Source organism: Coregonus lavaretus (genome assembly GCF_964263955.1).
Source record: "Coregonus lavaretus genome assembly, chromosome: 26".
NCBI lineage: Eukaryota > Metazoa > Chordata > Actinopteri > Salmoniformes > Salmonidae > Coregonus > Coregonus lavaretus.
In genome coordinates, this window is record NC_140013.1 from 29177956 (window position 1) to 29204313 (window position 26358).

Here is a 26358-nt window from a genome sequence, read left to right on the forward strand (position 1 = left end):
CTTTGCCTTGATGACAGCTTTGCACACTCTTGGCATTCTCTCAACCAGCTTGACCAGGAATGCTTTTCCAACAGTCTTGAAGGAGTTCCTACATAGCACTTGTTGGCAGATTTTCCTTCACTCTGCGGTCCATCTCATCCCAAACCATCTCAATTGGGTTGAGGTTGGGTGATTGTGGAGGCCAGGTCATCTGATACAGCACTCCATCACTCTCCTTCTTGGTCAAATAGCCCTTACACAGCCTGGAGGTGTGTTGGGTCATTGTCCTGTTGAAAAACAAATGATAGTCCCACTAAGCCCAAACCAGATGGGATGGCGTATCGCTGCAGAATGCTGTGGTAGCCATGCTGGTTAAGTGTGCCTTGAATTCTAAATAAATCACTGACAGTGTCACCAGCAAAGCACCTCCACACCATCACACCTCCTCCTCCATGCTTCACGGTGGGAACCACACATGCGGAGATTATCCGTTCACCTACTCTGCATCTCACAAAGACACCGCGGTTGGAACCAAACATCTCAAATTTAGACTCATCAGACCAAAGGACAGATTTCCACCGGTCTAATGTCCATTGCTCATGTTTCTTGGCCCAAGCAAGTCTCTTCTTATTATTGGTGTCCTTTAGTAGTGATTTCTTTGCAGCAATTCAACCATGAAGGCCTGATTCACGCAGTCTCCTCTGAACAGTTGATGTTGAGATGAGTCTGTTACTTGAACTCTGTGAATAATTTATTTGGGCTGCAATCTGAGGTGCAGTTAACTCTAATGAACTTATCCTCTGCAGCAGAGGTAACTCTGGGTCTTCCTTTCCTGTGGCGGTCCTCATGAGAGCCAGTTTCATCATAGCGCTTGATGGTTTTTGCGACTGCACTTGAAGAAACTTTCAAAGTTCTTGAAATCTTCTGGATTGACTGACCTTCATGTCTTAAAGTAATGATGGACTGTCGTTTCTCTTTGCTTATTTGAGCTGTTCTTGCCAAAATATGGACTTGGTCTTTTACCAAATAGGGCTATCGTCTGTATACCACCCCTACCTTGTCACAACACAACTGATTGGCTCAAACACATTAAGGAAAGAAATTCCACAAATTAACTTTTAACAAAGCACACCTGTTAATTTAAATGCATTCCAGGTGACTACCTCATGAAGCTGGTTGAGAGAATGCCAAGAGTGTGCAAAGCTGTCATCAAGGCAATGGGTGGCTACTTTGAAGAATCTCAAATATAACATATTTTGATTTGTTTAACACTTTTTTGGTTACTACATGTTTCCATATGTGTTATGTCATAGTTTTGATGTCTTCACTATTATTCTACAATGTAGAAAATAGTAAAAATAAAGAAAAACCCTAGAATGAGTAGGTGTGTCCAAACTTTTGACTGGTACTGTACATAAATTGCAACTGTTACCTTTGACATAGAGCTGTACATGACCACCACCTACTGGATAGTTCTCACAACATGATTACTACTGAAATAAAATCATTTTAGATTGGTGAGCCCATGTCTCATGAAAGTAATCAAAAATAACAGAGGCATTTTAAAGTTTTAAGTTTGTTCTTTAAAAAATCTTTCTGTATTTACAATGTTTTAACAAACAGGCAGAAACAGACAAAGACCGCTTATTTACAGAGTACAAGAGTGTTAAAACGAGGGCTAAAACGATCCGACACTATTTACACCATGGATTTCAGCATGGAGGACACAGGACTCGGAACAGGTTTAACAACAAACCTTTCTGCAACACTCCCAAATATCGCAAAAGGAGTCCATGGAAGGTACTGTACACCATACAAACTGACCACAATGGTTTATGTACAGCAGTGGAGGTTGGTGGGAGGAGCTATAGGAGGACGGGGTCATTGTAATGGCAGAAATTTAATAAATGGAACGGAATCAAACACAACAAGCAAACGTAAATCACATTTGACTCAATTCCATTTATACCTTTCTAGCCATTACAACGAGCCTGTCCTCCTATAGCTCCTCCCACCAGCCTACACTGATGTACAGGAGATCCAACTGAAAAGCACCGAATCAATCATATTTACATTAATATACTATACATACAAATGTGTGTATAAGCATGTAAGTGTGCATGAATGTATGGCTAGCTACCTGTGGTGCAAACATAGCAACAACAACAAAAGATATGTGAGTACCACAATTTCAAAATCACAAAATAAAATGTTTGGGCTACATGAGCTGGCTGAAAAATAAGGAATATGGCTTGCGAAAGTATTCACCCCCCTTGGCATTTTTCCTATTTTGTTGCCTTACAACCTGGAATTAAAATTGATTTTTGGGGGGTTTGTATCATTTGATTTACACAACATGCCTACCACTTTGAAGATGCAACATATTTTTGGTGAAACAAACAAGAAATAAGAAAAGAAAAAAAAACATGAGCGTGCATAACTATTCACCCCCCCAAAGTCAATACTTTGTAGAGCCACCTTTTGCAGCAATTACAGCTGCAAGTCTCTTGGGGTATGTCTCCATAAGCTTGGCACATCTAGCCACTGGGATTTTTGCCCATTCTTCAAGGCAAAACTGCTCCAGCTCCTTCAAGTTGGATGGGTTCCACTGGTGTACAGCAATCTTTAAGTCATACCACAGATTCTCAACTGGATTGAGGTCTGGGCTTTGACTAGGCCATTCCAAGACATGTAAATGTTTCCCCTTAAACCACTTGAGTATTGCTTTAGCAGTATGCTTAGGGTCATTGTCCTGCTGGAAGGTGAACCTCCGTCCCAGTCTCAAATCTCTGGAAGACTGAAACAGGTTTCCCTCAAAAAATGTCCCTGTATTTAGCGCCATCCATCATTCCTTCAATTCTGACCAGTTTCCCCAGTACCTGCCGATTAAAAACAACCCCACAGCATGATGCTGCCACCACCATGCTTCACTGTGGGGATGGTGTTCTCGGGGTGATGAGAGACGCTGGGTTTGCGCCAGACATAGCGTTTTCCTTGATGGACAAAAAGCTCAATTTTAGTCTCATCTGACCAGAGTACCTTCTCCATTATGTTTGGGGAGTCTCCCACATGCCTTTTGGTGAACACCAAACGTGTTCGCTTATGGCTTTTTTTCTGGCCACTCTTCCGTAAAGCCCAGCTCTGTGGAGTGTACAGCTTAAAGTGGTCCTATGGACAGATACTCCAATCTCCGCTGTGGAGCTTTGCAGCTCCTGCAGGGTTATCTTTGTTGCATCTGATTAATGCCCTACTTGCCTGGTCCGTGAGTTTTGGTGGGCGGCCCTCTCTTGGCAGGTTTGTGGTGGTGCCATATTCATTCTATTTTTTAATAATGGATTTAATGGTGCTCCGTGGGATGTTCAAAGTTTCGAATATATTTTTTTATAACCCAACCCTGATCTGTACTTCTCCACAACTTTGTCCCTGACCTGTTTGGAGAGCTACGTGGTCTTCATGGTGCCGCTTGCTTAGTGGTGTTGCAGACTCTGGGGCCTTTCAGAACAGGTGTATATGTACACTCAGATCATGTAACATTTTACAATTTTTTTTTTACATTTTAGTCATTTAGCAGACGCTCTTATCCAGAGCGACTTACAGGAGCAATTAGGGTTAAGTGCCTTGCTCAAGGGCACATTAACGTCATTTAGCAGACGCTCTTAGCCAGAGCGACTCACAAATTGGTGCGTTCACCCTATAGCCAGTGGGATAACCACTTTACAAGATTTCATACAGGTGGACTTTATTTAACTAATTATGTGACTTCTGAAGGTAATTGGTTGCACCAGATCTTATTTAGGGGCTTCATAGCAAAGTGAATGAATACATATGCACACACCACTTTTCCGTTATTTATTATAGAGAATCTTTTGAAATAAGTTATTTTTTTCATTTCACTTCACCAATTTGGACTATTTTGTGTATGTCCATTACATTTAAATTACAGGTTGTAATGCAACAAAATAGGAAATACGCCAAGGGGGATGAATACTTTTGCAAGGCACACATATATATACACATACATACATAACTAGACTGCCAAAAATAAGTGACATTTTTCAGTCAATCGAAATAACAGATTTGAGATTATACTTTTGCATGAAATTAAGTATTAACAAAATAAATTAAAATATATATTTTCCCTGTGTAACAACCAGCTCCCATTAGGCTTCCCTTAGGTTTGACTGGAAAGAGATGAGAAAGAGAGAGTTTGGGCTATGGAACAGAGTTGCACTTGGTGGAGTTTGATAGTCTGCTTGTCTGCCCCCTCTTGGTTGGGGGTGGTATTGGCGGTGCCAGTGGTTCCCTCTTCTTTGGGCTGCTTGCTGGCGAACTCAACAATGCTGAAGACAAACTGCATGCAGCCCAGTTTGATGTAGCTGCCGTGGTGGAGCAGCGCTGTGCCCTCCCAGCCGGCCCCGCTGCCACCGATCAGGCTGGAACTGCTGGCCTTGCAGTTACAGGAGAGCCTGGGTCCTCCCTGGGGCTGGCAGCTCATCAGTCCCCCCGATGGCATCAGACCAGTCCTGTGCCCGGGCCCAGCCTCGGCCCCCTCCTCCTCCTGCTCTCTCATCTTACAGCGGCCTGAAGAAAGAGGGCACTGTCACTCACAAGTCTCCTACAGACACACAGGGCTGGCCAAACCACACACACCCAGCCTCTACAGGTTTATGGTGAAGGGACATACACCCACCCAAATGTTGACATATGCTGAGTGTGTGTGTGTTACTTACGGACAATGCCCTGCACTTTGGACACCAGGCCACTAGCCGGGCTGGGGGAGGCCTTCTCAGAGAAGTCACAGGAGTAGAGTACGTTGTCCACAGTGGTTCCATGCTCACTGTAGTTGAGCAGCTCGTAGTGCTTGGTGTTCTACACACAGGTACAAGATAACCATCAGTCATGTTGTCTGTAGTGCTACTGCTATTTAAAATAGTGCTCACTGCTCAGGTCATAGCAATGGGAAAAATCATTTTTGTTCGGCAAGCTTTCAGTGTCTCAAACAGGATAGAAAACCTACCCCGTCGTAAAAGATACAGGCGTGTTTTCCAGATACATAATTACAATGCCCATAGTTTGTAAGGCACACATCCATGTCAGCACCTACAGTTGGTTGTCAGAGAGAGAAAAACTGATGAGACTTTGACCCATGTTGAGTAAAGATCACAGTATTTCATAACACAGCATGGGTGGTCCTTACCAGCTCCTATGTACAGGGTCCTATAAGACATGTTGATGGCTCCTCCCTTCCCCATGAGTGGATAGAACGTTGCTCTTGCCTGCACCTTCTGTTGTTCTGTGATGGGGACAGATTGTGGCAGAATGACATTTTATTTTCTAACATTCCTATGACACTAAAATTAAACTGCCAGACGTGAGGTTGGAGGGGGGTGGGGCTTACCCTCTGTGCGTGGCGTGGGAGATTGAGGGTTGAGGGCGACGGTGGTGGTGGGAGGAGGGGTAACGGTTACACAGCTGCCTTGGGGGATTGGTGGCGCTTTGGGGGGGAACAACTGCTGTATCCTCTGCCAGGCCAGGAGTTTGACCAACTCCTCATCCAGTTTACTCAGTTCGATCTCTGCATGAACAACATCAGCATGTTTCAACGTCAACATAGACTTCACGTGAAGCAATCCTGTATCACAGCCATCATCTGTCAGCAGCATTACAGGCCATTTAATCATCACTATTTTTGAAGAAGACCAGCATGGCCGAAACATTAATGCAATGTTTTAACTTTTTGTTGTTGTTGAATAAAGTACACATTTTTAAACTGGACAGCGAGAGGTGCACATCACCTAGGCCTAATTATAAACAATGGTACATGTAGAATGGGGTTGAGGTAGCTACTTACCTCCATCCCCTTCCATCACGGCCTTCATGCCACCAGACAGGTCTGCTATGGAGGACAAGAGAGAGCTGGGGAACATGGAGCTGCCCTTTAGATCTGGCCCTGGGGAGAAACCAGGTGGTGTGGTGATGGGCTGTCTTGCTGTGCTGGAGTCTTTGACGGCTCTGGGTGGGGTGAAGACATGGACACCTGGGGTGGGGCTGGGGCAGAGCTTCAGCTCACTGCAGCGGCTCAGAGGGGTGGCCTGAGCCCCTGCCATGCCTTGAGGAGTCCCGTGGGCCTGGCTCTTGACGTCCTGCCCTGTGGCTACACACGTCGAAAGGGAAGGGGGACAGCCTTTCTGGGTGCAAGACTCCAGGTGGCTGCCCCTCTCCATTTTAACCACCACCCCTCCTTTCAGGTGGTTGGGCAGCCCCAGAGCAGAGGTTGGGAGTGGGGCTGGGGGGGTGAGTCTGTGTAACTGGAGCCCTGTCTGTCTGCAGGTGTCAGATGCAGCATCACACACTACCGGCCCGTTGGCTTGCACAGGCTGCTCAGTCAGGGGCCCGTTGGGTTTCCTGCACTTCAGACAGTTCTGACAGGGCCTCACCGTGCAGCTGCAGCTCTCCTGGCCCCGCGAGAGGCCCTTCAGTACCTGGGCCCCCTGGGGGCCATCAGATGTACTGCAGGGCTTAGAGCAGGGGGCAGGCAGGGCTGAAGCTGTCCTTTCTGCAAGTGGCAGAGAGCTGTTCTCCTCTAGAGCCACACAGGGCTTAATGTCTTTCTGTTCCTTGTCTGTCTGTTCAGAGTCCCAGTCAGACGAGGACTTCTGCTTGCCAGATAAATGTCGCATGATGCTGCACTGGAGCGAGATGACGTCTCGAAGCCACTGAACAACGAAGAAAAAAATAACAGTTCAGTGAAAAGAACAAGCACCTTCATAAGTCCAGTAACTCCCCAAATAAACATCAATTTACAGTTATTAACACATTAAATAATTGGCAATTAATCCCTATCATGTCTGGACCCATGTCTCCTATGCTCCTAGCTGGGCCAGGAAAAAGTCAAGTGCTTTAGATGAATCTCAGTGTAGTAGACAGATACTAGCGTGTGTTGGTCTATGCTGTGTCTGCCATGCCATGCCTACCTCCTGTTGCTCCGCCTGGCTGGTAAAATGCTGAGGGGAGCGTGGGGGGCAGTCCTGGTCTGGGACACCATTACAGATCAGCTCCCTGTTACGCACCCCTGCAGGAGCCAAAATGGCTGGGGGGTTCTTGTACTGGGACTTAATAGCATCGGGCACCTGGAGGGTCAAACACACACACACACACACACACACATTATTTACAGGAACAGTGAAGTCCCAATGTGGTTAATCTATTTCTAAATTAATTAATTCTTAAAGAGGACACATTTTTGGATATGTGGTTAAGCTGAAGCAGCTTAGTTGACAAATCAATAATTTGTTGAAAATCTGTCTTTTCATCATCATTTCAAAGTGAAGACAAGCACTCGGACAGACTCAGTGGGCGAAAGCTACCTTGAGCGACTTCGTCTTGTGGTGGACACCGCTACGGACAGGCTGGTTCTGTCGGTGGACCCATCGCAGGAAGTCCACCTTGACGGCATGCTGGGATATCCTATCCTGGAACTGGTCTAAGAGCTGGCAGCGGCTGGTAAAGGACAGGCTCCTCTGGTTCAGCTGGAGAACAGGACAGGAGGCCATGTCAAGAACAGAGCGACGTCTATCCCTGAATCAACCCCTAGCCCGACACCCTGTGCACTTGTAACAAGTTTTCAGACCCTAAAGCTCAGCTGGAGAACAGGTCACGTCAGTAACAGAACAACTTCTACATACTATTGTTGAGAGATATCACAATAGGCAATAATAATTATTGGTGATGCTTGATATCGCCCAAACACAACTACAAACCCTAATCCCTTTACAGAGAAAACAGAGCCATTCCGGTCTAAAAATCACCATATCCTTATTTATTTAGGCCTGCCAAAATACTGAAACCCAATTCCATGCATGAGGATGCTTGAACACCAGATGATGCCGGGGGGTTGGCTGCTCTTACCACCAAGTGCTCGATATGATTAGGGCACATCCACCTGCCTGTGGGCATGGCAGTGAGTGGGGGGTCCAGGCAGTCCATGTGGAAGAGCAGGGGGCAATAGTCACACTGAACCAGGGGTGCCATTCTGCAGCTCCTATAGGATAGACAGGAGGAGAGAGAGGAGGCAGTGAGCTTGGACTATCAAAGTCAGCCAACCAACTAGATTACAGATTGTATATGAAAAAGCTGTGTTGATATTAGGGCTGTGGCAGTTATTACATTTCGTCAGCTGGCAATTGTCAAGCAAATAACTGCCGGTCTCACGGTAATTGACTGTTAATTAACATAAACACATTTAGCATCTCCTGGCTTCTCCACACAGCCTAAAAGCCACTGATGCAAACGTTTGGACGTCTACATTTAAAAAAGTTAATAAATCCATGTAATATAGCCTACATCATCGCAATAAATCCATAATTTATTTTAGACAGGTCTAAAGAAACATGATATGAAGAAAATGTAGTCTATTTCAGAAGAACAGAATAGCATACTCTGAGTTGTCCTTATGTTAGGTCCTGATCTGGCTATGTCATACGGCTGTGGGCTACACTAGTTCATTTAGCAGACAAGATTTGCTTAGAATTCCATGGCATTATTTTATTGTATGAAGAATACAATTGAACATAGCTGAATAAAATAGAAAGGATATTTTCTCCAAATGATTTGAGGGAGCGCGCACATGTGGCTATTCTGTGTTTAGCGGTTAACAAAGAAACAGGTACTCCTATATGCTTAATTTAGAGTTATTTATGTATCTTTAGTTGCAATACAAACGTTGGGCTTAATGTTTAGATTTTTTTATACATTCTAAGGCTGCATGATGCGACTATTGATGATTTGAAAAAAGTTGCATGAAAGGCATGAGCTCTGCTTTGTTTTTTTGCGCAGGCTGTACATCAGTCTCTCATTCACAATTTGACAAGCACTTGATAATGCCACGAATTTCCCAGCGGCATCCCCCTTGAGTGGCCATAATGCCCCCTAAAAAAAATTCATGCCTTTTGCGGCCAGTGGCCGATTTGTCCTTGGGCTGAATATATTCATTATAATTCCCTTCTCCCGGCTGGGTGTTCTGAAGCGCCTCACATGGCTCTCTGTCACGTGATCGGGTCTCTCTCACAGGCTACAAGTGAAGACAGATACATCGAGGACGCAACTGCGCGTGTCCTTATCCAATTCCGAGGCGCATATTGAAGATATTGGAAGAACTGTCCACATTTACTTTCCTCAGCCAACAAGATGAGTAGGCCTAATGAACAGCACTAACCTATGTCAATCTACTATCCCCCATAGTACAAAAGCTGACCTATTCTATTCTGTGCAAGAAATAAACATTACAAACATAGTCGGGACAGTTGTTGGATGCGATTGATCCCAAAAAAGGCTGTGAGGCTGATACAACATTTGTGATACAAACCTTATCAAAACATATAGGCCTATGGGCTAGGCTACATGAGGTGTGCGACTATGATTTGGAAAAGTCGCAAAAAAAGGAATGTGCTGTTTCTTGCCTTACTGCACACAAGCTGGGCATAATTCACAAGTGATAATATATCATTCACAAGTGATAATATTGTCACCCATCAGACTATTCTTGATTTAATCTTGTCTTTACATATACTAAATCATAGAAAGCTGATGGGATCCATCACTCTGTTTTCTCATCACAATTGCATAGTCTATAGAAATGTTGTGTAACATGAGCTCATGGGTTCTCACGTTTGATTAGATTTTCGAATACATTTGCATTGATGTCAGAGTGATTAACTTCCTGGTGCTGAGTACCAGGCAGTTAGCAAGTTTGGTAGGCTACCAATGACCATCAGCAGCATCAGAGCTTGGAGATGCCCAATTATCGTGACTAAATGGTGACGTGGAATTTGACTGCCGTTATGACTCGTGACCGCCGGTGTGGCTGTAATACGGTCACCGCAACAGCCCTAGTTGATATTTTACATTTTAGTCATTTAGCAGACGCTCTTATCCAGAGCGACTTACAGGAGCAATTAGGGTTAAGTGCCTTGCTCAAGGGCACATCGACAGATATGTCACCTAGTCAGCTCGGGGATTAGAACCAGCGACCTTTTGGTTACTGGCACAACGCTCTTAACCACTAAGCTACCTGCCGCCCATTATAACTGTGTAATGACAACATTGTGGGTTTGATTGACAAATTATTGGTAGGAAAGGTCATACCTAGTGCAGGAGAAGCACACCCTGACTGGCAGAGGAATGAGGCCATTGGGGTCAATCTCATGCTGTGGCCTCCTGAAAGTCTTCATGATCAGCTCCTCTTTCCTCCTCCGTTTACTGCTGCCTGGCAGTGCTGTGGTGCAGGTGAGCTCGTTGGGCAGCTGGAACTGCGAGGGGTTCCTCTCCATGGCGGCGGCGATGAGCAGCTGGAAGGGCCTCTTGAGGAGCCGTGGTGTGGGGGTAGGGGTGGTGGTGGCTCGTTCAGGTTCTGAGCCCTGGGCCACCACCTCCTCCTCCTCCGAGGGGGTGGCCGTGGAGTAGGCGTTGGAGGTGGGCGTGCCCGGTCGGCTGCCAGCCCGCCGCTCAAAGCGCTCCAGACGCTCGAGATGCACGGCAGCCACCCGCAGCCCGGGTCCTGCTGCTCCGACCCCGGGGGGCAGCCTGTCCAGACGCAGCGTTGTGGTGGTAATGGTGGTGGTGTCCCGCTCCAGCTCAGCTGCAGGGGAGGAGGAGCACTTGGAGAGGGGCCTCTCCCTCTCCAGCAGGCCATTTGTCTGCCCAGCCTTCTGCTCACGCTTCTGGGGGTGACAGTCAGATAGCAGAGTCAGGGACCAGCTAGGTTCAGACAGTATTCACCACCACTAGGGTGGTTAAAATAGTGTGACTCGTATTGATACATTGAAAATGGGTGTTAACAGGCTAACACATCTAAAACATAATAACGTTTCTCTGTTGTGAGCATCATCATGTATCATCATGTATTGTTGAACACTCACCTTTCTGCGGACGTTGCAGCGATGACACATCCAGTCACCAGGGGGCAGCATTTCTTCACTCAATGGTGGGTTACTGTGGGAACCACAAAGAAACAGCAAGAAAAAAAAAAGACCTACATGCTACAGTCATTTCATTTATAGGTCAACTGTGGATCAATTGCTATGTAAGCTTTATAAGGTCTAATGCCAAACAACTCACAATACCCCATTGGTCAGAGCATCTATGCACTTTTGAGGCATAGGCCATAATAGGGGTGAAGGGGAGTGATGACCTGTGCTGGAATAGGTCTATGTTTTGAAATATAACAACAACGTGTAAATCACACCAAAATACAATTTTTAACACCGAATGCCAAACCCTACTTTCAGGCTTGAGTGTTTACTGTTAGAATGGCTTCTTTTCTAAATGCCTGTCTCCATCTAGTGGGCTTAATGTGACACTGCCTAGCATGCCCACTTGTCTTAACAAGAGAAGACTTAGTCATTATTTAACTTTTAAATCACTAATGCAGGAAATGAAAGCACTACTAACATGGCCCACAACAACGTTTTACTCGAGACCGGTGTCAGATACATTTTTACAATGAGGACTCGTAATTTCTTCCCGAGACCAGCGGAGTAAAAAACTCCCAATTACAAGCCCCCATTCAGTCAGCGCATAAAGCCATTTCGCCAGGCCAAATACTCACACTCCTTTCACGACAATTTCTTATTGCCTATTGAAACCTGGCCTTCCTACTTTACTGGTAACATTAGTGTCCTTTACTTTAATTGAAAAATGTCGTCAAACTTTGTCGCGCACCTCAAGGGAAGAGTGAGGGAAATTGTTTGAAAGTGGCATGCTCACTGTTAGTAAGGGGAGACCGGGGGAAGTTGTAACAAACTTTTGTATTTGTATCTATTATACATTTACATTTTAGTTATTTAGCAGGCGCTCTTATCCAGACTTACAGTTAGTGAGTGCATACTTTTTTTTCTTTTTCTCTCTCCATACTATAGACCTGGGTTACTGGTAATATGTAGAGTGGCTCTATTTGCCCTCAGCATGCATTTAGTTTTACCATTCTGAATGTCTAAAGAAGCAATTATGTTCTTTAAATTTGAACACAGAACATTTTCAACTGTTATCTTGCCGATTTCACACAATTACAATCATTGTCTTGAATTGGTCTCGCTTTAGGTGGTCTCGAATACATCACCTGGCTGTGATGCTCATAAACTCTATTCTATTCCATCGCGCAGTTTATACAGCCTGATATCATAATGAATTGTTGGAACGCATTCAGATGTTTTTAATCTAGGCTGCGTTTGTAAATTCGCTCTGGCTATCTACTCCGATTTATAGTATGTAAATTAAATTATATCACGTCAAATTTTACAGTCAATGACCACACAAGGGATATGCAAATGTTATATTTCTGCAAAGACCGGGATTATCCTCAATCCTGTCGGTGGAAAGCCTTGCACTGTAGCCTAGCTCACAACCAAAACCTGCACTATTGAATCATATACTGAAAACTGTAGCTACCAACCAACATGATTGATCTTGCACAGCTGTGTGGTGCAAATGTCTGAGTCCCCGAAATACAAAGAATAATATGCTCATCTCAAGTCGAGTTATAACCACGTTAGATCAGCTGTATTATCATAATTATATTCCTGTTAAAACTCAAGAGCAATGTCAGTAAAATGGCGCTGGAATAAAACGGTTTTTTCAAGGGAGGGCGCCATATTGTAAACAGAGGCACACGAGCGAAGAGCAGCCTCGACTCCATTTTTAGCCAGCGTTTCCCAGCGCTCTCTCGTCTCAGTCAGAGCGGGTGAGTGACGATGCCTGGAGACATGCAGACCGAGGCGGGGGCTGGTTACAACCATTAGGCGGCAAATTTTAACCAAGTCCTGGTTGCTGTGTCACAACCATCTTCCTAGAATGGTTGACAAAACAATTCCCCCCCCCCCTTAACGCATCTCATGTGTGGTATTTTGCACATTGGCATGGTTCTGTTGAAGGTGGGCTGTCTAGACAGGAGAGCCGCAGAGTCATTCTGAATACAGTAAATCATGCATGATCCTTCCCAAGCTAGTGGGATACAAGCATACTTTTCACACATACCAGCATTGTAGATGGAAGGCAGCAGGACAATGGTCACAACACAGAAGGTCCCCTCCCTCATGACAACTATCACAGGTGTCGTGGTTGGTGGCCCTGCTCTTTCTCCGAACGTCCCTTTCACTCCTCCGACTCCTCTTTTCGCCATCCTCTGACTTGGGGGGTGCGAGCAGTGTTTGAATTTGCTGTAACAAGTTGAACATGTCTGAGAAATCTGAATCGCCAAATTGTACTATCTTCATTGCCCATTTAGGTTTGTTTACTTGGTTGCAAAAACATCAAACGAATAAAGCTAAAAACAGTGTATGATTCAGTATCATGTCAGTAACAGATCATTTTTTATACTAGCCTCCTGCAGGAAGCTAGGGCCTTTACTGTAACGTTTAGTCTGCAGCAGTGATCAAAACTGCTGGCAACTAAAATATGGTTTAAAATGTTAGTTACGCTATAACTAGAGTAATAGCACAACGTTTCCCATAAATTAGCTAGCTACACATTGCAAAGATGGGTGTTGTCTTCAACTTCATTCTAGCCAACGGCGTTAGGACATCACAGCCACAAAATATAGTTAACGTTAGCTAGCTATTTGCTTCCATCTTGCTACAGTATCTAGCTAACCATGTCCATTTTGCTGGCTAGCTAGAAACCTAACAAACTTAAATAGTTGCATTTTAACGGACATAAGTAACGTTATGTGGTGAAATGCCTCACCTCCATTACACCCCCAGAGGTATCCAAATCATACACAATCGTTGGCGTCTCCATTTTGTCCCACATTCACCCAGCAGTCGACGACTTCTTGCAAATAATTCTGGCTATGGAACCAGCTACTGTAGCTAGCTAGTTTCGTTCCACGCCCAGTCCCACTGGCAGTGGTTTTGCCGAACCCCTCCCCACACTTGTTTACTGCAAATTGCCTTTCTCTGTCTATTACTGTATATTGTAGAGGGAATAACGGAACCAGCCAAGGTTAACAGTTAGCTACCAAACGTTAATTAGCCACACCAGCCATCAAGCAATGTTTGCTTGCTAACTGCTGGCAAGAATATCACGAATTTTATGAGTTTCTCACAAACCTAAACTTTGAGCCTTTCTAAACTGTCTTGTTGTCAGGTTGCTGAACAACTGTGAATGTATCTGTGAGGCCTAGCCATGATACTTGTTTCTGCTCCTGCTGCTCCTACTACTAGCTAAGATTAGAAGACGCTTGAAAATTCTGCAAACCCGCTCGCTTCCACTTTGCATTGTCAACAGTCAGAATACACAAAATGTAAAATGCTCGCAACGTTAAGAGTTCTTCCCAACCTAGGGTTGCAAAATGCGTTTTGTTGTTATTCTTCCAACAGTGCAGGATCCTCAAGAAAGGTATTTTTGTTCTGAAAAATCCTATGCATCAATGCTGCTAGTGGCAACATCCTATCCGAGTTGGCGCAACCGCGAATGAAGTTACGTTTGAGCATGCGCATTTCAAGATTGTTGAAAAACATGGCCGCCGCAGCAGAGAAACTGTTGTCACTAATTAACACAGCCACAAAGTCAAAATTGGGGATATCGTAAAAATTAATGAATGTCCTTTTTGGTCTTAATTTAACGTTAGAGTTAGGCATAAGGTTAGCAGTGTGGTTAAGGTTTGGTTTAAAAGCAGATTTTAAGAAGATAAATTGTAGAAAAAGGCGGGGTTTAACCATTATTACGACTTTTTGACTGTGGTAACTAGAGACGACGACAGAAAGGAATACAAATGTCATGCCGCTAGGGAAGCCCTCAAAGACTAAACTATTAAATTATCATAATCTTTGGTTGCGGTTTTCATCCCGTTTTTAGGTAACGTTAGCTAGCTATCAGCTGGCTAGCTAACGTTATTCATATTAGCTAGAGCTGCTAAATTGTGAAATAACAGCCATTAGCTAACTACACCACGTTTGCCTAGCCTGCATCATGTTCCGCTTTAACGAGCTATTTTCCCCTCCTGATGACTGACCACCGACGAAGCTTGGAGCAAAATTACACCTAATTTCAATTCAATGTAGCCAACGCTACGGTGGCTACGATCTATTTGGACACAGTTAGATCAACGTTTTGCCCAACCGGCCGCATGATGCCAGGATTATTCCTTTTATTTCGTAAACGCCGTAACATGAATAATGGCGCCACTTGGTGGCCGGTTGGGCTAATCAAAGTTTTTATTTTTGATATTAGGCTACTCCAAAAATTGAATTTGAATGAATGAGAATAGCTAGTACTGTACATAATGTTGTCTTATTTGGGGAGTATTTGTCAGCATATTTTACCATAAGCACTTTTTTGTCCAGTCCCCCCATTTTAGTAAACCAGGTGCCAGTGTGTCTGCTCTGTTGACAAATGTTATATCTATATCGATGCTTCCTATCCTTACTATATTTGGTTAGAAGTGGAAGTTCAGTGGCAGAGGAAAACGATGGAGCAAGATAAAACTGGGTCAACATTCTGCTTTTTTCTCACAGATCAGGCAACATCTAATCGCAATACAGGTTATGTGACCAAAAAATAATTTGTTACGAACAGAGTCCACAACATTTTCTAGACTTTCAAGTTAAACCGCTCCTTAGTTGCAGTATTTTTGGTGACCAGTAGATGGTGCAGGTGCTACATGACAAGACAATAGTGTGAGCCACAAACATACAGCGAGTCAAAGTTTCCCCAGCAGTTTTTAATATATTCCCCATCGCTGTCTGTTACAAATGTCTGCTTATAACAGAAAATGTTAGACTACTGTTCGAATATAAATTACCTAACTATAGATGGTACCAGACCACAGTGCATGTTGATGGTCTTGTCTACACTGGTAATCTTACCCAGGGTGGGTATAAGGGTCTATAGCGTCAAAGATAATGTATAGGGAACAGTATACATTTATGTAGCCTATACGGGAAGACCACACCTTCACCGCTACACTGGGCGTAAATCTGCTTAAGTCTAAACTACACACTAGTACACTACACCGGGCGTAAGTCTGCTACACTCTGAACTACAAACTAGTACACTACACCACCACACCCGACACGAGTCTGCTACACCTCCAACCCCAAACCCTCTACACTGTCAGAGGTAGCTCCATTCATGTATACTTGACTTACTTTGACTCATTGAGGAGCATAGGTCATCTGACAAAAACTTCCTCCAGTGCGCTTGCTCTGTGTTATGCGGTTTTCTCCACTTCTTTCTCGGTGTTATGCGGTTTTCTCCACTTCTTTCAAGGAAGGTCTTGCTTCCTTCAGCACTGCTTTATTCATGTATACTTATCAGGGCAAATTCAGATGAACGACTCAGAGGGCAAAAAGGTCAAATGCATCTTTAAGTGAACCAGTAATCCTTAATAAATGAATGAATAAGATTGTGGCATTTTTTTTTTGAATAATAACTTTATTGAGGACATGTTTTGTATACCAATCCACTATCATGAATGAATACCTTTTAATCAGCATGTTGAAGACATACATACAATTTTGTGAACAAAAAAGTGAATGAGAAGAAATTCGATTACTTTTTCTTTGCATTACTATATCTCTATTTTATGATCCATATGAAATCAACAATGTAATATCAGAACCAATGACGTATCAGAAATATACATGATATGAACATTGCTTAATAAGGGCCTTCAATTTAAGGCACATTCAGATGTTTTTAATCATAGGAGGTTGCATAAAAAAAAGAGGTGTGTTTACATGTTTTTGAGAGGGTCATCTTTACAATTTGGAGATACTGTACAAAATGGATGTTTCAATTGTCCATTGTATTTGAAAGGTTTAAGAGTCCATCAAGTTATTATGATATCCCTCCAATCATCACTTGAACAATCTAGCTCTTTTGTGGTGTGCCTTGCCTCAAAATAAAAATGCCCTACAAGCTGTGTGAAAAACATATCCTGTTGTATTTACACATTCTATTTTTCGGACTAGATACAACCTCAGCATTTCCCGTTTGTGAGGTTCCACATTGGACTGACGTCTTTAGGGTTTGATCATATCAGGATAAAAACTGTACAAACACTGCTGTTAGGCCATTGCTGTTGAAGCTCTACAAAAATAATCATGTTTTCCAGTCTTTGCAGTGATTGCCAATTTCCACTGTGGGCTGGGCAGAGATATGTTCAGTAGACAGAGGAAAAGGTGGAGGCAAGTGGAGAGAGGTGTGTGTGTGTGTGGGGGGGGGGGGGGGGGGGGGGGGTCGTGCCTCTAGATGGAAACCTCATACTCTCTTGTGTCCTGTGAAATGAGGACAGAGTTCTGAATTACGGACAAGCGTGTACACAAGAAGGTATAGTGAGACTGAGAAGTACAGTAGATCATATTCCTACTATGATCACAAAGGCCATTCCTCTTTTTGTGAACAAGCCATGTGATAACAGACATCTGTTTGTAGACTATGATAGGGATATCACAGAGATACATTTAGTGTGTGGAGGTGGTCAGCCCAAACTGTGAGGCGTTTCCATTTTCACCTGAGAGAGGGGACAATGACTTGGAATTGTCTATGCACATCATTGTCTATACACACCATTCACATACATCCAGTATATATTTATTTATATTCCAGACTCTGACATTGCTCGTTCTGATATGTCTTAATTTCTTGTTCATCCTTGTTCTTTTTTTAACTTTTAGATTATGTGTGTATTGCTAGATATTGTTGGAGCTAGAAACATAAGCATTTTGCTGCACCTGTGATAACATCTGCAAAACTGTGTATGCGACCAATACACTTTTATTTGATTTTTTATTTGATTTGAGAGGTTTACCCCTCTCTTCTGACCCATTTTTAAATGTGTTCAACCTACTTTGGGCTTTAGTTCAATAAGCTCACACTGTGTAATAGGTTCAGGCTGCAGAATCAGAGTGTGGAATTAATGAAGACTGACTGACAGACAGACTGGAGGCTTAATAGGCAGGTTGTAGCCTAGCGCTTGGTCTCACCTCGTTGTTCTTCAGGAGTGCAGTCATGGAAGGATAGAGAAACAGACAGACAGACAGACAGACAGACACAGACAGACAGGCAGACAGACAGACAGACAGACAGACAGACAGACAGACAGACAGACAGACAGACAGACAGACAGACAGACAGACAGACAGACAGACAGACAGACAGACAGACAGACAGACAGACAGACAGACAGACAGACAGACAGACAGACAGACAGACAGACAATCGTTAGTTATCTGAAAGCATGAGCATGCAAGCATCAGACCTGGGTAAAATATTTGACATCTTTCAAATACTATTTGATAACCATGCCATAGCACTCTGTCAAATAATAAAGCTATGCTTTGTCAAATTAACTAGGCAACCTTTTGTCTGCATCAGGTGTAATGAAATGGTCCTTGTCAATGACTGAAGGTGAATGGAGTATAGCTTTACACCCCTCAATCCTATTTCTATAACATCACTTTACGGGAAATTAGATTTGGTGAATGAACCTGCAATATGGCAAATGACAGTGCCTGAATTCAACCTTTTTGGGGGGTTACTAATTCCAACAGGCATCTTAAAGAACCAGTGAATATCTCTATAACAGAACATACTGTAGTCTCTGTTTCGTAGAGGGAGTTGTCGAAGGTGGACTCTCCTGGGATGTGGTCATATGGTGAGGAGGTTGACATGGGAAGACACAGAGGCTTCCCCTGAACCCTAGAGAACACACACATAGTGTCACAAGGGCAGCATAGTATACTTACAACATTATTACAGAACCTGTTGGGTCTATAGCTATTGGTTAGACTCAGTGCTTGACTTGGGCAGGAGCTCACTGGAGCTGAGTACCGGCCCCTCAAGTGTTCTACTGCTTGAGCTCCTGTTCCTCTTATAGAATATTAGCTCAAAAGCATTGTGGAGCACCTGCACCTAAATATAAACAGTACCGGCACCCAAATGAGTACTGGAACCTATTTCAGTCCAAGTCAAGCACTGGTTAGACTACTAGGTACTATGAATGATGACAGCTTTCATACTTTTAAAGTCTTTTTTAAATCTGTATAAAGTATGCATACTAGACCTACTTAGAGAAGTAGAGGTAGATCCCGATGATGAAGACCATGATGAGGGCCACTGGTATAAAGACTGTTAGAGCTATGTTGGCTCCCTCCATGCTGTAGTCTGCACTGACAACTGGTGAGTAGAGAGGTAGAGGAATCAACAGGGACACACTCAACTTGTATGATAATCTAAAGGTGCACACTTCAATGTAGAACACTTGAAGATGCTGTGAAGTACTCTATTTAGTTTTATTGTCTTGATGTTTTAATTTAAAGATCTAACTATTACTGGGCAGACATGATGGCACTTACCGTCTAACCTGCGTTCATTTATAAACTCCATTGAGGAGGCTGTAAAGGAATGGAGAACATCAGAACACAGATGTTAAAACATACAGACAGATATATTGTTCATCATGACCTACTGTGAACAATGCCAGTGTGAACTACAAAGGAGATTGTGTGTCCGCAGTTCCTACCTCTGCAGACAGGGGGCAGGCTGCTCCACTGTGAAGGGTGTCCAGGGACACAGCGGAGGACAGGCTCCCCCAGCAACTCATGGCCTCTGAGGCAGGAGAAGTGCAGCGTCTCCCCGGCCTGGTAGAAAGGCTTCTCTGAGATCTGGGTGCTGTAGGACGGGGTGCCAGGGTTCCTGCAAGGCTCATAGGTCACCGCTGAGAGGGGAGAGGACAGGACACACATGCAGACACACACATTCATCATATCATTTATTTTTGTAAACAGCTAGTAAAACTCTTGTTGTATTGTATGAATTGGACACACTGCCAATCCAGTTAGCACATAACATTCTGAGAACCATGTTTCTTAGAGCTTGGTGAGAGATTGGTTGTCCTATGGTTATTTTGCATACAACCTTCCCACAATGTTCTGGGAATGGTGCAGGATACCCAGCTAGCACATAACGTTCTGAAAAAAACAGGTGGGAATTGCAGTACTTCAGCATAACATTTCCTCATGGTTCTATTTAAAGTAGTTCTCAAATTGTTCAGAGAATGTTAAGAAACAATGTTCTTCTGTGGGAATTTCAGTACTTCAGCGTAACGTTTTTTTCAGGTTTCCTCATGGTTCTATTTAAAGTAATGTTCTCAGAACGTTCAGAGAATGTTAAAGGTGCAATATGCAGGAATCGCGCCGCCATTTCCTGGTTTCTAAAATTTGAATAGTTTGCCTAGTTTCAGTTTCTGTGACAAAACAAGCAATATATCATGTAGAGAAACCTTGTACCATCTAAACCGCTGTGAAATATATTTTCAATAATGAAAAATATTGTATTTTCAGCTGTTTGAAGCAGATGTACAAAACCGAAAGTAAAAGATACAAAAACGAAACTTAAGCACAGTAGGCATAGAAATAGCGCACACAGAACAGATCTACCTCTTCTTAGACTTGCGTTCAATGAGAATGACAGATCTATCTCACATTTATATGTGAATTTGGTCGGGTCGACCCCAAAAAGTTACATATTGCGGCTTTAAGAAACAATGTTCTTCTATTGGAATTTCAGTACTTCAGCATTCTGTTTTCTGCAGGTTTCCTCATGGTTCTATTTAAAGTCATGTTCTCAGAACATTAAGAAAACGTTCCATAAAAAACACAAGAAACATTAGTAACGTTCAAAGAACACTCTAAGAATGTTATTTAAAAACATATAAATTCCGTTCTCAGCGTCAACAAAACTCTATCCTCTATCTTGATAAGTGTTTTCAGGTGTGTTGGCCAAGCCCACTAATTGGCTAAATTTTAAAGCTACAATATGTCACTTTTTGGGTGACCCGACCAAATTATGTTGTTCTGCCCCTGAGCAAGGCAGTTAACCCACTGTTCCCCGGGCGCCGATGATGTTGATTAAGGCAGCCATGGACACAGCGGCAACTCTCTGATTCAGAGGGGTTGGGTTAAATGCAGAAGACAAATTTCAGTTGAATGCATTCAGTTGTACAACTGACTAGGTATCCCCCTTTCCCTATTAGAATTTTAGTAACCAGCAAATGGCGCTGCGATTCCTGCATATTGCACATCAAATGAAATGAAATTTTATTTGTCACATGCGCCGAATACAACAGGTGTAGACCTTACTGTCAAATGCTTACTTACAAGACCTTAACCAACAATGCAGTTTTAAGAAAAATAAGAGTTAAGAAAATATTTACTACATAAACTAAAGTAAAAAGAAAGTAACACAATAAAATAACAATAACGAGGCTATATGCAGGGGGTACCGGTACCGAGTCAATGTGCAGGGGTACAGGTTAGTCGAGGCAATTGAGGTAATATGTTCACTACCGTTGAAAAGTTTGGGGTCACTTAGAAATGTCCTTGTTTTCCATGAAAACATACATGAGATGAGTTTGAATAGGAAATATAGCAAAATGCATAGGAAATGTAGTCATTGACAAGGTTAGAAATAATGATTTTTAATATAAATAATAATTGTGTCCTTCAAACTTTGCTTTCATCAAATAATCCTCCATTTGCAGCAATTACAGCCTTGCGGACCTTTGACATTCTAGTTGTCAATTTGTTGAGGTAATCTGAAGAGATTTCACCCCATGCTTCCTGAAGCACCTCCCACAAGTTGGATTGGCTTGATGGGCACTTCTTACGTACCGGGTTGAGATCCAGTGACTGTGCTGGCCACTCCATTATAGACAGAATACCAGCTGACTGCTTCTTCCCTAAATAGTTATTGCATAGTTTGGAGCTGTGCTTTGGGTCATTGTCCTGTTGTAGGAGGAAATTGGCTCCAATCAAGCACTGTCCACAGGGTATGGCATGGCGTTGCAAAATGGAGTGATAGCCTTCCTTCTTCAAGATCCCCTTTACCCTGTACAAATCTCCCACTTTACCACCACCAAAACACCCCCAGACCATCACATTGCCTCCACCATGCTTGACAGATGGCATCAAGCACTCCTCCAGCATCTTTTCATTTGGTCTGCGTCTCACAAATGTTCTTCTTTGTGATCCGAACACCTCAAACTTCAATTCGTCTGTCCATAACACTTTTTTCCAATCTTCCTCTGTCCAGTGTCTGTGTTCTTTTGCCCATCTTAATCTTTTATTTTTATTGGCCAGTCTGAGATATGGCTTTTTCTTTGCAACTCTGCCTAGAAGGTCAGCATCCCGGAGTCGCCTCTTCACTGTTGACATTGAGACTGGTGTTTTGCGGGTACTGTTTAATGAAGCTGCCAGTTGAGCACCTGTGAGGTGTCTGTTTCTCAAACTAGACACTCTAATGTATTTGTCCTCTTGCTCAGTTGTGCACCGGGGCCTCCCACTCTAATTTCTATTCTGGTTAGAGCCAGTTTGCGCTGTTCTGTGAAGGGTGTAGTACACAGCGTAGTACGAGATCGTCAGTTTCTTGGCAATTTCTCGCATGGAATAGCCTTCATTTCTCAGAACAAGAATAGACGGACAAGTTTCAGAAGAAAGTTCTTTGTTTCTGGCCATTTTGATCCTGTAATCGAACCCACAATTGCTGATGCTCCAGATACTCAACTAGTCTCAAGAAGGCCAGTTTTATTGCTTCTTTAATCAGCACAACAGTTTTCAGCTGTGCTAACATAATTGCAAAAGGCTTTTCTAATGATCAATTAGCCTTTTAAAATGATAAACTTGAATTAGCAAACACAACGTGCCATTGGAACACAGGACTGATGGTTGCTGATAATGGGCCTCTGTAAGCCTATGTAGATATTCCATTAAAAATCAGCCGTTTCCAGCTCCAATAGCCATTTACAACATTAACAATGTCTACACTGTATTTCTGATCAATTTGATGTTATTTTAATGGACTTTTTTTTTTTTTTTCTTTCGAAAACAAGGACATATCTAAGTGACCCCAAACTTTTTAACGGTAGTGTACATGTAGGTAGGGGTATAGTGACTATGCATAGATAATAAACAGCGAGTAGCAGCAGCGTAAATACAATTTCAAAAAACGGGGGGTCAATGCAAGTAGTCCGGGTAGCCATTTGATTAACTGTTCAGCAGTCTTATGGCTTAGAAGCTGTTAAGGAGCCTTTTGGACCTAGACTTGGCGCTCCAGTACCGCTTGTCGTGTGGTAGCAGAGAGAGCCTATGACTCTCTTTGACAATTTATAGGGCCTTCCTCTGACACCGCCTGGTATAGAGGTCTTGGATGGCAGGAAGCTTGGCATGAGTGATGTACTGGCCGTACGCACTACCCTCTGTAGCGGCTTGCGGTCGGATGCCGAGCAGTTGCCATACCAGGTGGTATGCTCTCGAGGTGGAGCTGTATAACTTTTTGAGGATCTGAGGACCCATGCCAAATCTTTTCAGTCTCCTGAGGGGGAATAGGCGTTGTCGTGCCCTCTTCACGACTGTCTTGGTGTGTTTGGACCATGATAGTTTGTTGGAGATGTGGACACCTTGGAACTTGAAGCTCTCGACCTGTTCCATTACAGCCCCTTTTCCTGTAGTCCACGATCATCTCCTTTGTCTTGATCACGTTGAGGGAGAGGTTGTTGTCCTGGCACCACACTGCCATGTCTCTGACCTCCTACCTGTAGGCTGTCTCATCATTGTCGGTGATCAGGCCTACCACTGTTGTGTCGTCAACAAACTTAATGATGGTGTTGGAGTCGTGCTTGGCCACGCAGTCGTGGGTAAACAGGGAGTACAGGAGGGGACTAAGCACGTACCCCTGATGGGCCCCCATGTTGAAGATCAGCGTGTCAGATGTGTTGTTGCCTACCCTAACCACCTGGGGGCGGCCCGTCAGGAAGTCCAGGATCCAGTTGTAGAGGGAGGTGTTTAGTCCCAGGGTCCTTAGCTTAGTGATGAGCTTTGAGGGCACTATGTTGTTGAACGCTGAGCTGTAGTCAATGAACAGCATTCTCACGTAGGTGTTGCGTTTGTCCAGGTGGGAAAGGGCAGTGAGGAGTGCAATAGAGATTGCATAATCTGTGGATATGTTGGGTTGGTATGCGAACTGGAGTGGGTCTAGGGTTTCTGGGATGATGGGGTTGATGTGAGCCATTACCATGAGTGCTACAGGTCGGTAGTCATTTAGGCAGGTTACCTTGGCATACTTGGGCACAGGGACTATGGTGGTCTGCTTAAAACATGTAGGTATTACAGACTCGGTCAGGGACAGGTTGAAAAGGTCAGTGAAGTCACTTGTCAGTTGGTCAGTGCATGCTCTGAGTACACGTCCTGGTAATCCATCTGGTACTGTGGCCTTGTGAATGTTGACCTGTTTAAAGGTCTTCCTCACATCGGCTACGGAGAGTGTGATCACACAGTCGTCCGCAACAGCTGGTGCTCTCATGCATGCTTCAGTGTTGCTTGCCTCGAAGGGCACATAGAAGTCATTTAGCTCATCTGGTAGGCTCGTGTCAATGGGCAGCTTGCGGCTGGGCTTCCCTTTTTAGCCCATAATAGTTTGCAAGCCATGCCACTTCCGACGAGCGTCAGAGCCGTTGTAGTAGGATTCAATCTTAGTCCGGTATTGACGCTTTGCCTATTTGATGGTTTGTCAGAGGGCATAGTGGGATTTCTTATAAGCGTCCGTGTTAGAGTCCCGCTCCTTGAAAGCGGCAGCTCTACACTTTAGCTCAATGTGGATGTTGCCTGTAATCCATGGCTTCTGGTTGGGGTATGTACGTACGGTCACTGTGGGGACGACGTCATCGATACACTTATTAATGAAGCTGGTGACTGATGTGGTATACTCCTCAATGCCATCGGATGAATCCCGGAACATAGTCCAGTCTGTGCTAGCAAAACAGTCCTGTAGCTTAGCATCTGCATCATCTGACCACTTCTGTATTGAGCGAGTCACTGGTACTTCCTGTTTTAGTTTTTGCTTGTAAGCAGGAATCAGGAGGATAGAATTATGGTCCGATTTGCCAAATGGAGGGCGAGGGAGAGCTTTGTATGCATCTCTGTTTGTGGAGTAAAGGTGGTCTAGAGTTTTTTTTTCCTTTGGTTGCACATGTTACATGCTGATAGAAATGAGGTCAAATGGATTTAAGTTTTCCTGCATTAAAGTCCCCGGCCAATAGGAGCGCCGCCTCTGGATGAGCATTTTCTTGTTTGCTTATAGCCTTATACAGTTCAGTGAGTGCGGTCTTAGTGCCAGCATCGGTTTTTGGTGGTAAATAGACAGCTACGAAAAATATAGATGAAAACTATCTTGGTAAATAGTGTGGTCTACAGCTTATCATGAGGTACTCTACCTCAGGCGAGCAAAATCTCGAGACTTCTTTAATATGAGATTTCGTGCACCAGCTGTTATTGACAAATAGACACAGACCACCACCCCTTGTCTTACCGGAGGTAGCTGTTCTGTCTTGCCGATGCACAGAAAACCCAGCCAACTGTATATTATCCATGTCATCATTCAGCCACCATTAGGTGAAACATAAGATATTACAGTTTTTAATGTCCCGTTGGTAGGATAGTCTCGAACGGAGCTCATCCAGTTTATTCTCCAATGATTGCACATTGGCCAATAGGACAGATGTTAGAGGCAGGTTACCCACTCGCCAACAAATTCTCACAAGGCACCCGGATCTGTGTCCACTGTATTGGCGGCGTCTCTTCATCCGAATGGCGAGGATTTGGGCCTGGTCCGGTAGCAGCAGTAAATCCTTTGCGTCCGACTCATTAAAGAAAAAGTATTCCTCCAGTTTGAGGTGAGTAATCACTGTTCTGATATCCAGAAGCTCTTTTCGGTCATAAGAGATAGTGGCAGAAATATTATGTACAAAATAAGTTACTTTAATTAAGTGCTTGTTTCCTTTGAAGTGGGGTCTGTTTGAATACACTAAAATGAACAGCTTTGTATGAGTTAAAAAAACATGGCATGCTAGCTCCATCCTGGTGATGTAGTGGACTAATTCCATGGATAGAGAACTGAAGATCATACGTTTGAATCTCACTGACACCGTGCCACAATAAAAAACAAACGTGCTCGCATGATTAATGCCTAAGGCACTAATCGAAATGTACAGAATGGTTACCTGGAGGAAAATGGGGGAGGGTTATGTTTTTTCAGTTTTTGTATTTTAAAAAAAATCTAGTCATGGGGAGGTTCACGTCATTTGTAATTGATGAAATTTCAATATTTCTCAGTGTTGTAGAATTAGTTGCTTATTAGGCTATATATGGATGTGTGCCTGATGCCACCCCTCATCTCTGATTCTCCGCTGGGCGCGCAATATCAATTGTGCCTATAGGCTATTTAGTGTGGTCTCAATCAAATTATCCATAGCCTATAGGCTACAAAGTGCATGCTCGGAGAGCCACAGAGCGAATATGTATTTCTAAGATTGCTGCACAGACTAGCCTA

General features: G+C 43.7%; 1 protein-coding gene and 1 pseudogene across 2 annotated transcripts in view; both read right to left on the minus strand.

Annotated features, from left to right (window-relative positions):
* Window positions 1-1980: 1980 nt before the first annotated feature.
* On the minus strand, window positions 1981-14424 carry LOC311101261 (PHD finger protein 12-like). The gene is made up of 13 exons (XM_084142386.1): window positions 13717-14424; window positions 13009-13190; window positions 10896-10968; window positions 10123-10697; window positions 7888-8020; window positions 7347-7508; window positions 6954-7109; window positions 5831-6695; window positions 5378-5554; window positions 5177-5272; window positions 4997-5079; window positions 4710-4848; window positions 1981-4560 (listed from the first exon to the last, which is right to left on the minus strand). Exons 1-13 carry the CDS (start codon window positions 13780-13782, stop codon window positions 4151-4153), a joined length of 3117 nt encoding a protein of 1038 aa, XP_083998512.1. The 5' UTR covers window positions 13783-14424; the 3' UTR covers window positions 1981-4150.
* Window positions 14425-17222: 2798 nt separating this feature from the next.
* Window positions 17223-26358, minus strand: part of LOC311101974 (seizure protein 6 homolog) — a 126314-nt pseudogene continuing 117178 nt past the window's right edge. The window contains exons 13-18 of the transcript in view: window positions 19499-19693; window positions 19332-19370; window positions 19044-19152; window positions 18570-18675; window positions 17918-17969; window positions 17223-17252 (exon numbers count right to left, since the gene is read on the minus strand). The product of the transcript in view is annotated as a seizure protein 6 homolog (transcript). The remainder of the gene's footprint in view (window positions 17253-17917; window positions 17970-18569; window positions 18676-19043; window positions 19153-19331; window positions 19371-19498; window positions 19694-26358) is intronic.

Excerpts from the sequence above, each read along its gene's own strand:
- LOC311101261 (XM_084142386.1), bottom strand. The coding sequence starts at position 13,782 with ATGTGGGACAAAATGGAGACGCCAACGATTGTGTATGATTTGGATACC. Across the intron at positions 7,509-7,887 it reads ATCATATCGAGCACTTGGTG|CTGAACCAGAGGAGCCTGTC; the intron begins GTAAGAGCAGCC and ends CCTGTTCTCCAG. Across the intron at positions 4,849-4,996 it reads CCTGTATCTTTTACGACGGG|AACACCAAGCACTACGAGCT; the intron begins GTAGGTTTTCTA and ends ACCTGTGTGTAG.